The sequence below is a fragment of the Haliotis rufescens genome, unplaced genomic scaffold, assembly GCF_023055435.1.
Source record: "Haliotis rufescens isolate VD_foot unplaced genomic scaffold, xgHalRufe1.0.p SCAF_1, whole genome shotgun sequence".
NCBI lineage: Eukaryota > Metazoa > Mollusca > Gastropoda > Lepetellida > Haliotidae > Haliotis > Haliotis rufescens.
Genome location: NW_025963779.1, coordinates 54066434 through 54084683, shown reverse-complemented (window position 1 = coordinate 54084683; position 18250 = coordinate 54066434). Strand labels below are relative to the sequence as shown.

Here is an 18250-nt window from a genome sequence, read left to right as displayed (position 1 = left end):
GGAAGAATGGAATGTTTTGCAGGGAATGGCTCCCTGAGGGATTTCCAATCTGGTTTGATTTCCACTCCTACTTTTGATGCCTTTAGAGGGATTTCCTAACTGAGAAGATTGTCTTAAGTTTCAAATTCAAAGACTAATTATACACAAGCCTTGATCAACCTTACAGTATAGAACTTCAAGTCTTCCTTAAGTGCCCAGAAGGATTAGTTCCAATGGGAGGAGAGGAAGCTGGTGTATTTTGAGACTCCCTCTTGGAATGACGAAAAGAGATGCAAACGTTGCAACATTGTCCACGAGCGCTACCTACCTTTGGCTGCTAATACCGGCTTGTTTTAACTAACTATAAACCACCTCTATCCTTGGAGTGGTTGTTTGATCTTTTTTTGATCAAACAGCGAAGGAATGGAGGTTTTTCATCATATGATATCTCCCAGTAGGCACTTCTTCATCTGATATTTTCAAAGGCTGTTGACAAAGTCACTGAAAATAGCCTCTTGAAACAGCTTGCTCACAAACAAGAGCTAGTCAACAATTAATTACATCTAACTTCTGTTGTCAATACTTCGATCAGTTACATCAGGGTTTTGGTTTTTATCCCCACCTTCATCCATTTATGTCTGTGTTAGTTTTTTGATCAAATTCGCATCAAAAAAGGAAACTGTTACTTGAATCTTTTACACTAAAATCAAGAGTCTAAATTACTATCTAATACTCTTAATGACAACTTCAATCAGAGCAGCTTATATAAATACATGTTGATAAAACTTAAACATTAAATAGTTTTCATTTTGGTATTATGCTCAGATGAAAAAAACCTTCAGTTCTTTCATAAAAGAGGCAGCTTACAAAATTAAGCTCTGAATACAAGTAGCTATAACAATTGAATGTTCTTGAATAATGATTAAGCATATGTTTTCTGTGAAAAAACACAAAATACCAAATGTAACTGTAAATATTTCTCAGTCCTCACCTTGCGAAAAGACAGAGCAGACAAGATGGTGAAATGGAGTTTAATGTTGTGTTATTGCGCTTATATTGTGACGGGCAAAAGTGAGTTAGTGAGAGGGCGGGAGAGTGAGTGAGCGTGTGTTTATGTCACTTTAAACAATATTCCAGCAGGGCACATCACAAACTGGCTTCTCACATAATACCATTGCATTTCTTGGCTACCCCACTGTCATACTGAGACGAGAAGGCAGGCAACAGATACTACTCATCAGAACAAGAAGATTATCTGACACTTCCAGAAGCTCACCATGCCTATGAGTGGTGACTGGATGCAAGCAGCAGTGTGCCAGTATGTTCCTGGGGAGAATGACAGGGCTTAGAGTCCAGACCGGAGAGAAGCTGATACCTGGGCAGAAACATGGAGGATCCAATCACCGGACCAAGACGCAGGCTTCTGTAACAGATCACTTAACACACATCCACTGGCCAGCTGCCAACACTCTTTAGTCTGGGACTGAATCATTTAATTCCAATGTCCACATTGAACAGGTTAGCTGAATAAGAGTGGCCCAACATTCTCCCACCAAATTATAGATTAAGGAGTTCAGCATTGTGTTTTTAGGTTCACACTCCATTTTGTCCAGTGAGATGAAAGTGTTGTCATAATCGACCAGATGTCATAATACCGTAGTCACCCATTGACTAGATGTCATAATACTGTAGTCACCATTGACTAGATGTCATAATACTGTAGTCACCATTGACTAAATGTCATAATACTGCAGTCACCATTGACTAAATGTCATATTACTGCAGTCACCCATTGACTAAATGTCATAATACTGCAGTCACCCGTTGACTAAATGTCATAATACTGCAGTCACCATTGACCATATGATCTCAAACTGTTGTCATCACTAACCATTGACTATATATGTTATCCAACAATTATCAACACTGGCTATGGGTTTTAATCACTGTTGCCATCACTGACTTTAGGTTTTATTCCTGTTGCCATCACTGACTGTAGGTTAACTTACAGTTGCCACCCTTGAATATGTCTAAAAAGTCTTTTGCAACAACTTATTTGCAACATGCTATTAATAAACTCCCAAAATGTGATTGATCATTCATATGTAAGTACATTTACATCCCATAGGATACAGAAACTTGTTAAACTTTGATGGCAGGTTTTGGCATGTTAATGGGAAAGCCCTCCAAGGCTTATGCAATGATTGAAACGGATATTTGGAATATTTACAACTCAGACTTGTGATAAGATTTAAGATAACATCCTGTATTTTATCAGAGCAAATTAAACCAATCCCTTTACATGTAAAAAGGGGCAACAACAGCTGACCCTTGCATGCGGCAGGTTCTTCCGGATGCGTGGCAGGACAAGATTTACTGGCAAGCATTTGGAAAAAATATTTGTTTTGTGATAATTGTTACATTTTGCACAGCTGTTTCAAGATTAATATTTTTTTCAGTGAGTAAATGTGATTGGGGACACGAAGAATGCGCTTCACAAATAGAACCCATGATCCAGAATCAAACCTGTGCCTCAAAACAAATTAACCCCGGGTATCCGGGTAGTGAGAATAAAACAATCCAATGGTTTGACCACACATACATAAAACATATCTTATTTTTTCAGAACAAATTTGTTCTCATTCTTCTGAAAGTTGCTACCTACCAAGTTTGATTCATAAGGTTCATTTTTTTACGGGAAAAGAGTTTTATGATAAGTTTTTTGTGTGACAGATGTTACAAGGCAATTACCATAAGATCTGGATATGTTATTAAAAAAATGTTATATAATAATCTGGGAACATGCTGACAGCTGCACCAACTGAAGATTTTTGTCTCTGAACAGATGACAAAGGAAGACACAGATGTTACAGAAAGAGCATTTTAGTGAGTGAGTGAGTATGGTTACGCCGCTTTTGGCAATATTCCAGCAATATCATGGCGGGGGACACCAGAAATGGGCTTCACACATTGTACCTATGTCGGGAATCGAACCCGGGTCTTCGGCGTGACGAGCGAACGCTTTAACCACTAGGCTACCCACCGCCTAGAGCATTTTAGATTTGTTTTACTGATGAATCATTTTCTACTTTACATGTTAAATTAATTGTTGTTCTTAAATGTAATTGTTTTAAGATATATATTTGTTTACTTAAAAAAAGTGTCAACTACAAATATTAAAAAGTTAGAATAAGTCTGAGTCTCAGTGAAACTATACTTATTTTTTAACCCTAAACTCAATATTCTTTATGGTTATATCTGTACATTATTAATTTCTTCCTGGTTTTAATTTCAATAATAACTGAATCATTCATTCATGCCTCTCTCATATGTTCAATTGCAGGTGTTGGTTTAGCCTAGTGGTCAAAGTGTCTTCCAGCCACACCAAAGGCCCACGTTTGATGCCCCACACATTCACTCTGTAAGCCCCTTCCCTGCTGTCTGATGATGTAAATCATAAATGGCTAAAAGAGGCAAAAAACATCACAAATTCACATGGTCTACAAAATTGGTCTAGAAAATACATCTAACAAGAAATAAACCTCGTGTGGCCTTGATGCCTTGCAGTGCAAAATCAACAACGTCATTCTGCTGTGTGACATCAGATACCAATTTGATGTTCCCGTTTTACACAAGCAGAACCATTTTATCTAACATGCCTGCTGAATAAAAGACACGAAAAAAACTAAATTTATGTGGTGTCAAATGTAGATATTAATTTATTTCATACATTAGTACATCGCGGATATATCTGCTTTACACACTCAAAAATTATTTCCCCCTGAATGATAAATAATAGATTAATGTGTTTATACAAGTAAAACTTTTTTTTCGCAATACAAGTAGGATTGCAACACGGATTGAGCTGTGTTATGTATGGAATGCACTGACTTATGCCATTACAGATTTCCTTGCTTGCTTTTGCAACAAATTAATCAGGACCAGAATGCTCTCATCACCAGTGAACATGGCACACCTGCAAATACAGCCCAACCAGCCTGGGATGAACCAACCATATTGTACCATCTTGAACATCGTGGAACAGGTTAACATTATGTCGAAAAATACTGCGTACAGTTTGCACCAGACGAAGCCAAGCAAAGCTTGATTGATGTCAGCTAATTTGTGACATGTTTTGAAGTTAGTAGAGCTGTAGAGAGTCAATCTGTAGATATCAACTTGGGCTCAACAAAACAGGTGGTCAGGTTAGCTGTCATAGTTTGGGTTGTGGTGTACGGATAGTTTGTTCTGTGGCGGATGGTTTAAAGAGATTTTTTGAAGCATTGTTTATTGCATAAAACGCACTTGTTACTCCCAAAAATGCTGACATCAGAAAGACTACAAAAGAATGATAACATTCATCATTTTTCTTACACAAGCAAGAATTTAAACATATAAACAGCTGATGAAAAATAAATTGGCACAAGTTCCATGCCAGCGTTCTTATGATTCCCTGATTCTGTGCATGTTCAGCTGTGTGTAAATGGAAACAGAAATTCAACTCCTAGTGAGGTGCCACAAAAAAACACATTATCTGTAAAATCTATACACAGTTTAAAATAGAAGTGGGTGTATTATACCAGTGCCAACAACATGATTCTCACTGGATCAACAAATGTCGCAGGCTTGGTATTATCTGGGTGTGTTTGACCACAAGTGAGATTTTCCTAGTCGTTTCCTGTGACAAACTGTCATATTAGGCACGATGACAAACATTTGCAATAGAAATTGTCAAATTGTGTTGCTAATGGGTGACATACAAATTCAAGTGTATGATTTATGTATCTATTAGCAGTAATTGATCCATTACAGAAAGTTTATTTGTGAATATGTTCCAAACCTAACAATTGCTTGTGTGAAGAGTAAATAAATAGGTTGGGTTTAATGATGCTTTGAACATTATTATAGTTAAATATAAGATAACTATGTGATAAATTGCAAAGAACAATGAAGAATAAAGTGTGGTCTATTTCAGGATAAATCATTGTTGTGTCATGACGTCATTTCTGGAGATGTGAACATGTCTCGCAACTTGATGACGTCGTACATTGGACAACGTTTTTTTGAGAGGGGAATGTCTGGTGAGTTTTTCCCCACAGCTGTAGCTGGGCAACACAGATAAATGCAATGGCAGAATGAACGCATCCAAAAGTGGGAGGGATATGACAATCGGTATTGGGAGAAAAGGTACAGGTAATCGAAGTGTGAGAATTGTGAGAATATGCAGGAAATATCCACATGTGCAGAAAATTGGCTTGTCCGACATTGTCGAGGTCTGATTCTATTGATGGAGTCATCATTATTAGTGAGTGAGTGAGTTGGGTTTAACGTCGCTTTTAACATTATTCCAGTTATATTACGGCGTGTCAGCTTAATGTGAGAGGAAAGCCCGAAATGATGCAGGTATCAGACGTTTACCACTTCGGTGAAACCCACGAGCACAGGTATGGTGCTGACAAACCTAGAAACATAATTGGGGCTAACTGGGATTCGAACCCACAATCATAGGTTTCTGGCATGCCCAAGGGACGCAACTCTGCAGAGCGAATCGCGGCGCCTTAGACGACTAGGCTACCCGTCCTGTCATCATTATTAAAATTGGGGTATATATTTATAAAGCTTGTACATTTTATCATCATCCTTAAAGTGGCTGTACATAATGTTGATATCTCATAAGAAATAAACGACTCATGGTCATTGTTCATCATACAATAAAACACTGCAGGGGGGATAAACCATGCGGGGGTGCTCTCCTCATAGGTTATTCTCCCTGCAGTGTTTTGTTGTACGACTTCCACTCTTCGTTTATTTCTTAAATAATGGCATGTCAGCCTAACTTTGGAGGAAAGCCAGAACTAATGCAGGTCCAAGGCATTTACCACGGGTAAAAACCCTAGAGACATAATCAGGATGACCTTGGCTTCAAACCCAGGTTTCAAGCACACAGCGAATTTGACAACTGGGCCACCCATTCAACTTAATACTGACTGACCTTAGTATTTCAGCTGAATGTGGTGGAAAGCCCAAAGTGACCCAGCCAGGTCATGAACATCTACCATTTTGGTATAATTCAATAGCACTGGCATGACAGACCAAGTATCATAATTGATAAAACAACCAATTTGAAAAACCAATGATGAGCAGATCCTGGCACATTTAAGGGATGCAACTCTGCACAGAGAATTGCAGCACCTAAATGCCCAGAGACACCTATGCCAACTTGACATAATGATCCATTCATTACGACAAGCATAGGTTGCTAGGCACCTGTTCTAACCTGGAGTCCACCAGGTTCAATAACTATTGAACAACCTGGATGTATGAGTATTTATTTCACCAGTAATAACAAAAGGGTAAGAGCAGGTTATAATGTAAATATAATAAATGATGTGCAATTATTAGCAAGAGCAGAAAGTTAAAGTCTTGAAACTAAATCTGTTTTTATCTTAGTTTACCATGGTATAACAATATCACTTAATTAAGGTAATCTCACACGATGTTCAGGAGGCCCATATCTTGACGTGAAATACAAATAGTTTACAGGAAAGCAGTGCTGCTTGTTGTGTCTGCGGAAGCAACTCGGAAGCCTGTTGTCTCTAAGGTACAAAGATGAACTGCCCCATCAGAGAGCGGTAATGGAACACAAGGCCTATCTTACATCAACTTACAACCTTTGCCCAAACTACACGTGTTAAATGTACACCAACTGATGATAGTTTACGTGGCTTGTGCTACACGCCCACTGAGAATACAGCCAGACGTATATCTACAAGGTCTTACAGTGGTTGCTGAGATGAGTCCGTAGATCCAAAATGACTACCATGTGATTGCAAGAACATTGGCTGCAGACACTCTTGGAGGGTAACCAAGTGTGATGACCTTTCAAGAAAAGAATTCTTATTTCAGCTTGATTTCTTTTTTCAGACGTTCACCATCCTTCCTTGAAGAGTTTCTTCATTTCTGATGAAACATATCTCAATCTTAGGACGTCTTTTTATGCATAATGGAAAAATAATGGTTCAGCTGGCATATTCTCTCTGGCCAACAATTCCATGGGTTGGTATGGAGATCTTGCATATCTGAAATCTTCTACCACCTTGGGGAAATTGCCTTTAGTGATTCCATACCACTGGATGGGTTTTTGACACAGCTTCGGACAATGATACTCTTCAGACCGGCCCTAATTTGGTTAAGATGTCCACGGAGATGTCTATATACCCGGAGATAATTCACCTCATATGAAAATAAGACAAAACATGCTGACATTTTAATACAGGTCACCGCAAGACACTTTGACCTTTGTAATGAAAGGTTTATCAGGACAAACATCTGTGATATTGCTCTTTTGATATCTTGTCGTGGTTCCCAGTCTTACCAGACCACATGGTCAGTGGTCACGAGTCAAGTAATTGATGTAGATAACGGTGATTTGGCCACTGAGTGTCTTCAATTGTCAGTCCAGACAACTACTTGTTCAGGTCAAGCATCAAAACCAGATCTCACCTAAGCTTGTGAGGATTTTCGACCCCTCAAGCCTGTCACATGCACACATGGACTGTCAAAGTTAATAAAGTAAATAATTACAGTTTAGCGTGTTCTTGTGGCAAGTATAGAAATATAGAGCTTAAATCATAACAGAGAACAGAACATTCAGAATATGCTTTAGCCCAAAGTAAAAAGACACACAACTTGAGCTGAATTGATGTAAATCGATGTAAATAAACCGATTAGTAATTTCAATTGCATGACTTAGCTGATGTTTCATATGCGTGACATAACAACTTCATTAAACTACATCTGAAAGAAGTCCGATCTTGTTTTTGCCATAAGTCAATATTTCATGATTAGGGAAAGCAAAGGAAACCACTAATTGGCTATCACAAAATTTAATCTGATGGTAATAAATTACAATTTCAAATTAATTAGAGTTTTAATACAAAGCTGTTTAACACTTGACAGTCAGAATCCCTGGTGAGTGGGCATGTCCCTGTTAGCGTGTATTAATGAAGACACCAGATTATACTGTCACACATGTGCCGACCATAATGAATTTATGGAGCTTTCCAAATACAACATAATCAGCTTACTAGTAGCATTTCCATCTTCTAATCATCAGAAGTTCCTTAAGGCATTCTTCATGATTTAAAACAATGTTCATGTTTGCTTCAATTCCACAGGTGGGAATGAGTATGAAAGAAAGATGCTTCGAAAAAGTAATGTCAATTCAAGCTCCTTCAAAAATATAAACCTTCAAAAATACATTTTATTTTCTGCCTTAGATTCAATATAATATTATTTTTTATGAGAATTTTATAATGTCAGAATTGATCATACATTGATCTTTATCATGAATATAATGAGTGAGCTCTATATTTCAATATGCTGGAGGATTAAATGTTTACTGTAGGTGTTCTCTGAGCGAACGTCATTGATATCCTTCTCAGGTGACCAAACACTGATTGTTTATACATCTTGCAGAGATCTTGCAGTAAGTGTATTACAATCACTTATTGGCCCTTAACTCTTCTTTACAAATCTATCCGAAGGTAAAGTGATTGTAATTTTGGCAACAATGTTTGGTAACAAAATATGCTATTTTCAGAAAAACTATTACAGATTTGGAAAGGGTCATCATGAACATGAATGAACAGTAATTACTGTAGAAAATCATCCGCGAGAATGCAACTGTTACTCCGTCAATATAATTATGTCCCTTGAGTGAGCTCTTGCTCAACTTAAGTAAAGAAAACACCTGATTAATCCTCCATTTATCCTACAACAAAGTACCCGCTCAATCTTGTGGCTTTATTGACCTTATAGACAGCCCACATTTTCTTTCCTCGGTCACCAGACTACCTACAACAATACAATTAAACTTGCTTCACGATTTTACTTTGACATCTAACTGGAGGCGATTAATTTTCTGCTTGGAGATAACCATTTCTAAACAACAGTTTCCAGTTTGTCAAAAAAAGTAATCGTGGCAAGGCCTTCCCCAAATAACTGCCAAATTACTACAGCTGAAGCATGGTTAGGACTCTTGCCCAAAGGTATTTTCAGTCAAAACATGCAAGGGATGGAACCCTCCTTTAGTGATTTCGTGTCTTCCCCAAGAAGATATTGACAGAATGTACTTAACGTTAACCATTTACGAACCAGTATTACATTTGGTGTTTGTTTGGAAAAGAACCTATCACTCCAAACTACAAAGTCTGTCCACTGGCGCTATAATGGTAGGCCTTCAAGAAGGATGGGATTTTGTGAAGATTTAACTTTCAGGATACTAAGCCTGGATTACTTTGAAGGAAAATGCAGGAATCTGAGCTGGTCTTTGTCCTTTCTGCAGGTCTAGGCTAAATATTGATGCATTCACTCAAAGACCATGTTCTCCTTGGTCCCAGGCTGTCTATATGGGAAGAGGCAGTGCCATCGCAAAACAACACGCAGCGTTTCACCAACACTCCAGCACATTCATGACTAATCTCAAAGAAATCGGATATCAGCAGACATTAACTGTAATATCTTCCTTCTACTCATTACAAGTTCTAACATTCACCAACATGGCTGCCATTAAATGTTAAATTCCAGGGAAAACAAACCCTTCTATGTAACCTTTAATGTCTACTTAAGAGAAAATCATCAAATAAATGGATCTTTTTTCAGCAAATGGCAATTTTATTTCAAAAAGGCATTTTATTTCTTGATTGATAATATTCTCGAAAAATGATATCACTTGTAGCACTTGTTTATATTGATATTAATACAAAACCTGTTATCTTGATTTTCAAGTTATATATTTCTAGCAATAGAAATAGATAATATATCTATATCATTGTTATCTACTTATCTATTTTTAAAAATATTTTTAGAGTCAAGAAGGATAGTGTGTTATATAAGATTTCAGAGACTAAATGTTAGTCTAATTCTACCCCTGAAACACTACAGAGTTCTCCAATGGAAAGATAACTATTTGCTAATGTCCCTGACAAAGAAGTATATTCTTTCCAATAATCCCCACTGTCCACTGCAGCACCTCCAGCAAGGTCATTGAGGCCAAAGTGACCAGGGTTTTAATCAACTGACCAGAAGAACATAATCACTTCCTGCACCCTAGGGCTAGGAATGTCAACAGACAGCTCCTTCACAAGTAAGGTTACCCAACAGATGATTAAACTGTAAACATGCCAGATAACCCTATCTCCCCGACTGCTATTTACAAGTGATGTTATGCCATAGGCCATTGCAAGAGATGTTGGCTAATTAGCTGATTAGTTAATACAGTTGAAATGTCCAGGACGTGCCATTGTTTGTCTCCTGGAGAAAGCTGACATCTGTGGCATAACAGAAAACCTGTCATAAGCTAAACTAATTTATTCAGTAAACAGTTTGTGGTGGAATCGGGTCAGCTCAAAATAATTATAGAATTTCATCTTCTAACTGATTCCCATGAGATCCATGTCGTGTTGAACGATGATTGCAAAAACATAAAAACAAAGGGTCGACAGGTCAATTGATCAACTTCTAAAAGCCTTGTTCTTTGACAAAGTAGTGTCTGCAAGCAGCTATTTGAAAAAAACAGGTTTGGAAAAGATCAATAATTAACTTTATTCTTGTGTCAGAAACACTTATATTTAGCATGTATGATAAGAATCACGTTTTCCGTGGATCTTTACTTACATTATAAGTATTTATGAATAAGACACAATAACAGTGGGTATGTGGGTGTACATGTCTATGTATAACTAAATCTGATTGTAATCTTATCTCAAGTATTGATGGACTAAAAGTCCTGACTTTGAAACTCAATAAAAAACAGCAATATATTATAACCTCCAAGTCGGGACAAACTGTATTCAAGAAAAGCTATTTCCCTATTAAGTCGTCTTGAATTATACAAAGAAAACACAACAATCACAGATCATCAAATGAAGACGTTGCAATTTGAAACTCCACGCTTTTGTGTCGTGATCTAAGCTGTGACTGATATCCATTGCATCTGATCTCAGGCCATGCAAGGCTCTGTATTCTGTTCTTTAGTCTTGATCCATGACACAGGTGGACACTCATGAATACAAAAGATGTGTAAAGATCTAACGTCAGCTCATCACGAAATAGAAAAAACCTTGGGTATATGAGTGAAGTGAACTTTTTCTCCTATTCACATTTATGTGACCCCTTACACAATAACACAGGCATATAATGCTTGCTTTAAGAGCCTGATAATCACTACGCAGTGAATGAAGCCAAAAAATGTAAATGAAGAAATGATCGAAGCTCTCAGACGACATGGCTCATTTGTGAATAAAAATCACAAATTATTCTTGCAGCTAAAGCTGAACTGGAGCATGATTTACAAGCAATGAGCAGGATTCTGACACAAATTTCAAATAAGCGGAATCTATTGGATAAGGCAGAATTATGCTGTCCACGAGCACGCAAAATTGGTTTAGCGACTTGGTCAGGTCCGTAGAACCTGGCCTGTAAACACTTCAGCTTTTCATTTAGTTCATCTGTGGGGCAAAGAGGATGTCTCTGACCAGCATCCATTATTGGGGAGTAAGAATAATTTGATTTTGCATAAGCTTGTAATGCCAGTCGTATATTTTGATAGTGGGTAGTGATCCCAGGCCGCCATGGTAACAACTAAGATGATATGATTTATCCACAATTTTCAACAGGTTTTACGTGTGCATGCTGTTGCATCAGTGACTATCCATCATCTCGTCTCATTGGTCGCGTTTTTATACCCTTCTTCCTTTACAGTCACCTACATCTTCTGATGAGCAGTCGCCATGAAAGACGGCTCAAGCATTATCTCGTGCAGGATAGAGACCTTTATTAATATCAATATCACCCTTCATAGCCTTTATCCCACTTTGCAATGCCCTATCTCAAATGAGGATCTGTGTTCATGTGATGAATTCTCATCATCTGGGAACTGCTGCTTGTGGAGATTCTTGGTTGAAACAACGTACACACATAGAAACTGACATAAAACAGGTACATTAAATACTCCTGAGCTCATCATAAATGTGAAAATAATTTTACAGTATTCTATGGAATGGTCTTCCTGTGAGTAATATACATGTATATCATAATGCATGAAAACAATTTTGGGAATATGACGTATATAATACTCAACTAATCTGTGTTATAAAAATCATTTAACCAAAGCTTAAAAATAATAATTCTAATGATCCAAAAGACAATATAAAAAAACAATGTTTAAGATTCTGACGCTAAAATTCATAAATTCTGTATCAACTATTCACCAATATGCACAGCCTTCAAAAATTGGTACTATTCTCCACTGTCTGGTAGCCAATCAGGCAAGGTCTAGACGTAATTAGTACCATGTGTGAACCTCAAACATTGTCTTTGTGTAATTAGTGTGTTGAATTACTGCTAGATTGGGTCTTGAACGGAATTAATCAAATATGCCATAGCTGCCAATTGGCATGAGCCAAGTCCTCCTTTAAGAAACATTCCCCCTCCAGTTCCTCATCTTGTTTCATCCCTGGAGGTCACATGCATAGGATACCGTGACAAAGAGGGGAAAATGACCTCTTCAGCAATCGGAGTGTAGATTGCAATTTACTTTCACATACACATAAAGGCTGACAATGGATCTAAGTAAGTGTGTTGACATACTGCAATCTGTATATCAGCAAATAGACCTATTAGCCTCTCACAAGAGTGCCCAGGTGGTTAACCAGTCTTATGTAAGGCCAACAAAACAAACGGGAATCATTAACCTGAACAAATGCTGTTGACATTGTCAGGATTGGAAAAGAGATGGAAAAGCAAGACCAATCACACAGGAAACCCATATCAAAAGAAAGGCAGATGATGACTAAATATCTCAAGAAGCGAGGCAATTATGCCAAGAGGGATTCTTAGTCGGTATGAACACATATTTTGTTGGATGAATTACATGAAAGTGATTACTTAACACACACGTCCAAATCTGCCCACATCTACGTACTCAGGGGCCGTACTTGATGATTTAGCTAGTGTAGTCTTAAACACTTCACAGCTCTTGAAACCGGATGTAAAATTCCTTTATTCCTAAAATCTTCAAGAGATCTTGCAAGAGCTAGATCAGTTGATTAGATGGAGGAAATATGGCTGGATAGAAACAAAACTCAAATTATAGGAAGTGGACAAAAATAGACAGGCAGGAGAAAGGATTGATGTATTCTAATGTACTACAGGAAACTGGTGAATGACAAATATATTGACAAAAGGTTAAATGATTCGGTGCCAGCTATATTTAGAGTGCTAAATTTGGAGAAGTAGGTTTGTCTAGGCAAGAAACAAGTTAAGTACATCTCACTCGTGTCTCCAAGGAAGGAAAACTTCGCAGGCCTACTACTGATAGTTCTTTGATTAATGGAATTGTTTCCCACCTTTGAAAGTTTTGCTGGAGACATATCAAGACTACAAACTGGTTAGATTTCTTTCAAGGCTTTTTGAGTATATTAGTTTGGTAATATGAATAAACCTGATCCAGAAACCTATGAAACTTAACATACAAATTATTGAAATTATGAAGTGTGAATTCTGTAATGGATTTAAGGAAAAGAGCCTGCCTCCATCTCTAAAATAGATTTAAATCAGTCAGGAAACCTTACCTATAGCTGTACCCCACACTAAACCATCTGTTGCCACCCTTTTCACCCACACTACATGAACTGAAGTCTCTCTCTACTCCAGAACCATAAAGAACCTAGCAGAAATAAAGGTCTTCAGCTACCCATGCTTTTTATAAGAGGCAACTAACAGGATCGGGTGGTCAGGCCCAGGTTTGTTGACATGGTTGATGCATGCTCATGATATCAATCACTGGATTGTCTTGTTCAGACTTGATTATATACCGACTGCTGTCATATAAACAACAAACGAACAAACAAAAGTAACTACCCCCCACACTACACGAGCAAGAGTCAGCCTCTATCCCAAATGTATTGTAAGCCTCTACCCCACACTACACCAACTGTAGTCAGCCTCTACCCCACACAACACCAACTGTAGTCAGCCTCTACCCCACACCACACCAACTGTAGTCAGCCTCTACCCCACACCACACCAACTGTAGTCAGCCTCTACCACACACTACACCAACTGTAGTCAGCCTCTACCCCACACCACACCAACTGTAGTCAGCCTCTACCCCACACCACACCAACTGTAGTCAGCCTCTACCCCACACCACACCAACTGTAGTCAGCCTCTACCCCACACCACACAAACTGTAGTCAGCCTCTACCACACACTACACCAACTGTAGTCAGCCTCTACCCCACACTACACCAACTGTAGTCGGCCTCTACCCCACACTACACCAACTGTAGTCAGCCTCTACGTACCCCACACCACACCAACTGTAGTCAGCCTCTACAACACACCACACCAACTGTAGTCGGCCTCTACCCCACACCACACCAACTGTAGTCATGTACCAACACCACACCAACTGTAGTCAGCCTCTACGTACCCCACACCACACCAACTGTAGTCAGCCTCTACAACACACCACACCAACTGTAGTCAGCCTCTACCCCACACCACACCAACTGTAGTCAGCCTCTACCCCACACCACACCAACTGTAGTCAGCCTCTACCCCACACCACACCAACTGTAGTCAGCCTCTACCCCACACCACACCAACTGTATTCAGCCTCTACCCCACACCACACCAACTGTAGTCAGCCTTTACAACACACCACACCAACTGTAGTCAGCCTCTACCCCACACCACACCAACTGTAGTCAGCCTCTACCCCACATCACACCAACTGTAGTCAGCCTCTACCCCACACTACACCAACTGTAGTCAGCCTCTACCCCACACTACACCAACTGTAGTCGTGTACCCACACCACACCAACTGTAGTCATGTACCAACACTACACCAACTGTAGTCAGCCTCTACCCCACACCACACCAACTGTAGTCAGCCTCTACCCCACACTACACCAACTGTAGTCAGCCTCTACAACACACTACACCAACTGTAGTCAGCCTCTACCCCACACTACACCAACTGTAGTCGTGTACCCACACCACACCAACTGTAGTCATGTACCCACACCACACCAACTGTAGTCAGCCTCTACTCCACACTACACCAACTGTAATCAGCCTCTACCCCACACCACACCAACTGTAGTCATGTACCCACACCACACCAACTGTTACAACACAAGCTAACCCACCAGTGCAGCATTATCTAACATCTAGGTGCTATCTGCTATCAGTAGGCAGGGAATACTCCCGCTCCAACCATAAATAAACCGCCTGGGAATATATCTAAACAAGGGTGTTGATACTCTATACAAATTGCTACAAAAAATAATCTTATTAACGGGTATGGAAATTGAGGGTATCTCCTACAGCTGGTGTTTAGGAGGAACGATGTGGAGGAATTTGCTCTTCCCACAATAATGCTGAGTAATGAGTTTATAAATTCTTGATGGGCTTATATTTCCGGATTACAAAAAACTGGTGAATAATTCATCATTCTGGTTCATGGGTGCTTTATCGTCATTACATACGGAGTTTATTGCACTGAGGGTAATATAAACATCACGACTGTACAACAATGTACAATGTAGGCCGTTTTGACAGTGGGACAGGCAATAAACACCATCAGATGCAGGTGGCAGAACAAACTATTACAAAGCGATGAACTCCTGAAAAGATATTCACAACTTCTATTCTTGCATTCTTTTGTTCAAACAATAATTATTACAGTAAATCATGTAACAATTTAAGAACATGTTTTACAGATAATGGAACAAAATGTCTGTCACCAATCAGAATTAAATTATCTTTTTTTCGGATGAATATGTTAAGAATTCTAATTTTCTATTCACCCACTAACATGATAAGAGCTGGGAGTGTCAGTTTTTCTCCACTAATTCAGTCAATTGTAAAACAAGCACACCTCATTCTTAATCCATGACTTTCACATTCCACAGGAATTGGTAAAAAACATGCTACGCAAACTATCTCCATTGAAATTATTCACATGGAGTAGACCATCGATATCTCATGATTTCACAAACAAATTACCTCACTGGAATAAAAGTCACACACGTTACAGACGTCAAACTACAATAGATTCTCTTCCTAATACATTCTTCATTTCAATGAAGCTAATCATATAGGGACTGCATCGGATGGTTCCCATTAATATTTCATATTACTGATGGAATTTACTCAATAGGAAGATGCCCATGCATCACAATTGGACAATATTGCACCGAGACACTGAAAACTAATATGCAGGAAGAAATGACAACCCCAATTCATTCATGATTTGTCGGCATATAAACATGGGATGTTTCTACTCCGATCATTGATTCTATTGAAATTAATGTTTTTTAATAATGACTTATTGAGCAATGTTGCTTATAACCAAATTTGACGAGGCTATGAATAAGGAGCACTATAGCCACATCACAAAGAACCTTGCCACCGAGAAAACATTCTGTAACGAAATCTACCACATTAAATGATCTCATTAGATATAATTGTGATGATTTTACATCATGCTGTAGTTACATTTATCAATATCTTTTTTTCTTCATCATACTGGACAGCAATTACAGACAAATAATATAACTTTAAATGCAGTAATCCACAATCTTTTGTGAGAATGATGTAAGTGTTTGTGAATATGAATACATATAGCTGATGAATGTACAGTGAAGTGTGAGTGTCTTGTACAGTGAAATAGGTGTGAGTGTCTGCACTAACTCACCTTGTGCTACAAACTGGGCTCCAGAATCGCAGCCTTCAAGTTCCGATGATCCAACTGCAGCAGTTATTCCACACAGCAACAAACACAAAGTCCCAAGGAAAGCCATGTTCAGATGATGGAGTTGTCTATATAAAAACGTATGTGTCTCCTGCATGGCCCTTATAATGACGAAACAGTCTCAAACACAGTGTGCCAGTGTGTGTTCCAGTACCGATAGGAAGTCACACGCAGAAGTGGGGAATGACTTTAATAAAGTTGTTACCACATCTAAATTAACTCATTTATTCCCTGCTAGGATGGGTAGAGTTTCGTCTCTGAGCTGTTACTGTGCCTGAAAATCCTTCAAAGAACCAGCTTCACTTTAAAACTCTTTCTCCATTGATTTCAGCATTGGATCTTGTTGACAAGTTCTGTGAGAAATATCTCTGTTATACTGTTATAATGTTATAATGTTATAAAGTCTACTTGTGCTGTGAACACACTGACCACAGTAATAATGACACACCAAAAAATAATCCCAACACGCGAGGTCTTTCCTCAAGCAATGTGTAGTAAGCCCAGTGTTCTTGCTGTTGTAAAACCACACAGAAGCGACTGATCAGTTGCCGATATCAGTGAAATGTAAGACCAAAATCCAGCTTTCACTTCACACAGCAAGTCATAAATTAGATTTCCTCTAGTGGTAGGATGCCTGTTAATATTTCACGTGTATGCCGAGTCCATGTCACCAGAGTCTGACCTGTATATGTGAGGGGAGGTCTATGACTGATGACTGGAGCTGTCAATCACACACCAGTCGTGTGGCTACTGCCTAGGGCTTGTGTTGGCTCCGCGACTGCACCAGGGGCATCTGCTACCTTGTGGTCCAATTAGCACTGGGAGAATGGGTAGGGGAGCGTTCGCTAGCCTCAAGGCAATGTTCCTCCTTGTTGTTTTGCTATACTGCTGATTACTTGCTTGGTACACTGGATGGTCTGTAAAAAACATACAATTTCTGAATGGCAGTAACAGCTTTCAAACTCACAGTTATATCCAGGTTTGATTTTTTAATCTTGATATTTCCTCAAGCAGTGGCTTCAAAGTTGTCTGCCTATTATTCGTTCATCACAAGATGGGGATTCTCTGTTGTAGACGTCTGGAGGAATGGAGCTCCAGTTCTTAAATGATCACAGGAACTGAGGTGAAGATTGCACGTCTTCCGTTAGAGAGGGATCTGCCCCAGTACAACAATGTACAAACTCACAGACAGCAGATGGCTTATGCATGCCACAGTTTTTTCAGCATTTCTTTAGTTTCATGCAGAGCTAGGCCTTCTGTGAACTGGTACCTGTGGAAAATAAGCAGACGTACATGTAGAAGGTGGATGACAGGCGATGTATGTGTCACATAGGATCTACATCAAAGACGCAGTATATCATTGTGTAGCAATTACAGTTTGGGCAATTGTGGGGCTTAGTTCACTGACTGTGACTGAGGTGTTCTTCAATGGTAAACTCACGCA

The 18250-nt window shown here is 38.9% G+C and overlaps 1 protein-coding gene across 2 annotated transcripts in view; it reads right to left on the bottom strand.

Annotated features, from left to right (window-relative positions):
- The window catches only part of LOC124131566 (semaphorin-2A-like), a 154836-nt gene that overhangs the window by 86753 nt on the left and 49833 nt on the right, over positions 1–18250 (bottom strand). For both annotated transcript variants that reach the window (XM_046494917.2, XM_046494916.2), the window contains exon 2: positions 16750–18076. In XM_046494917.2, coding sequence (XP_046350873.1) covers positions 16750–16903 — 154 coding nt within the window. In that variant the 5' untranslated portion in view covers positions 16904–18076. The remainder of the gene's footprint in view (positions 1–16749; positions 18077–18250) is intronic.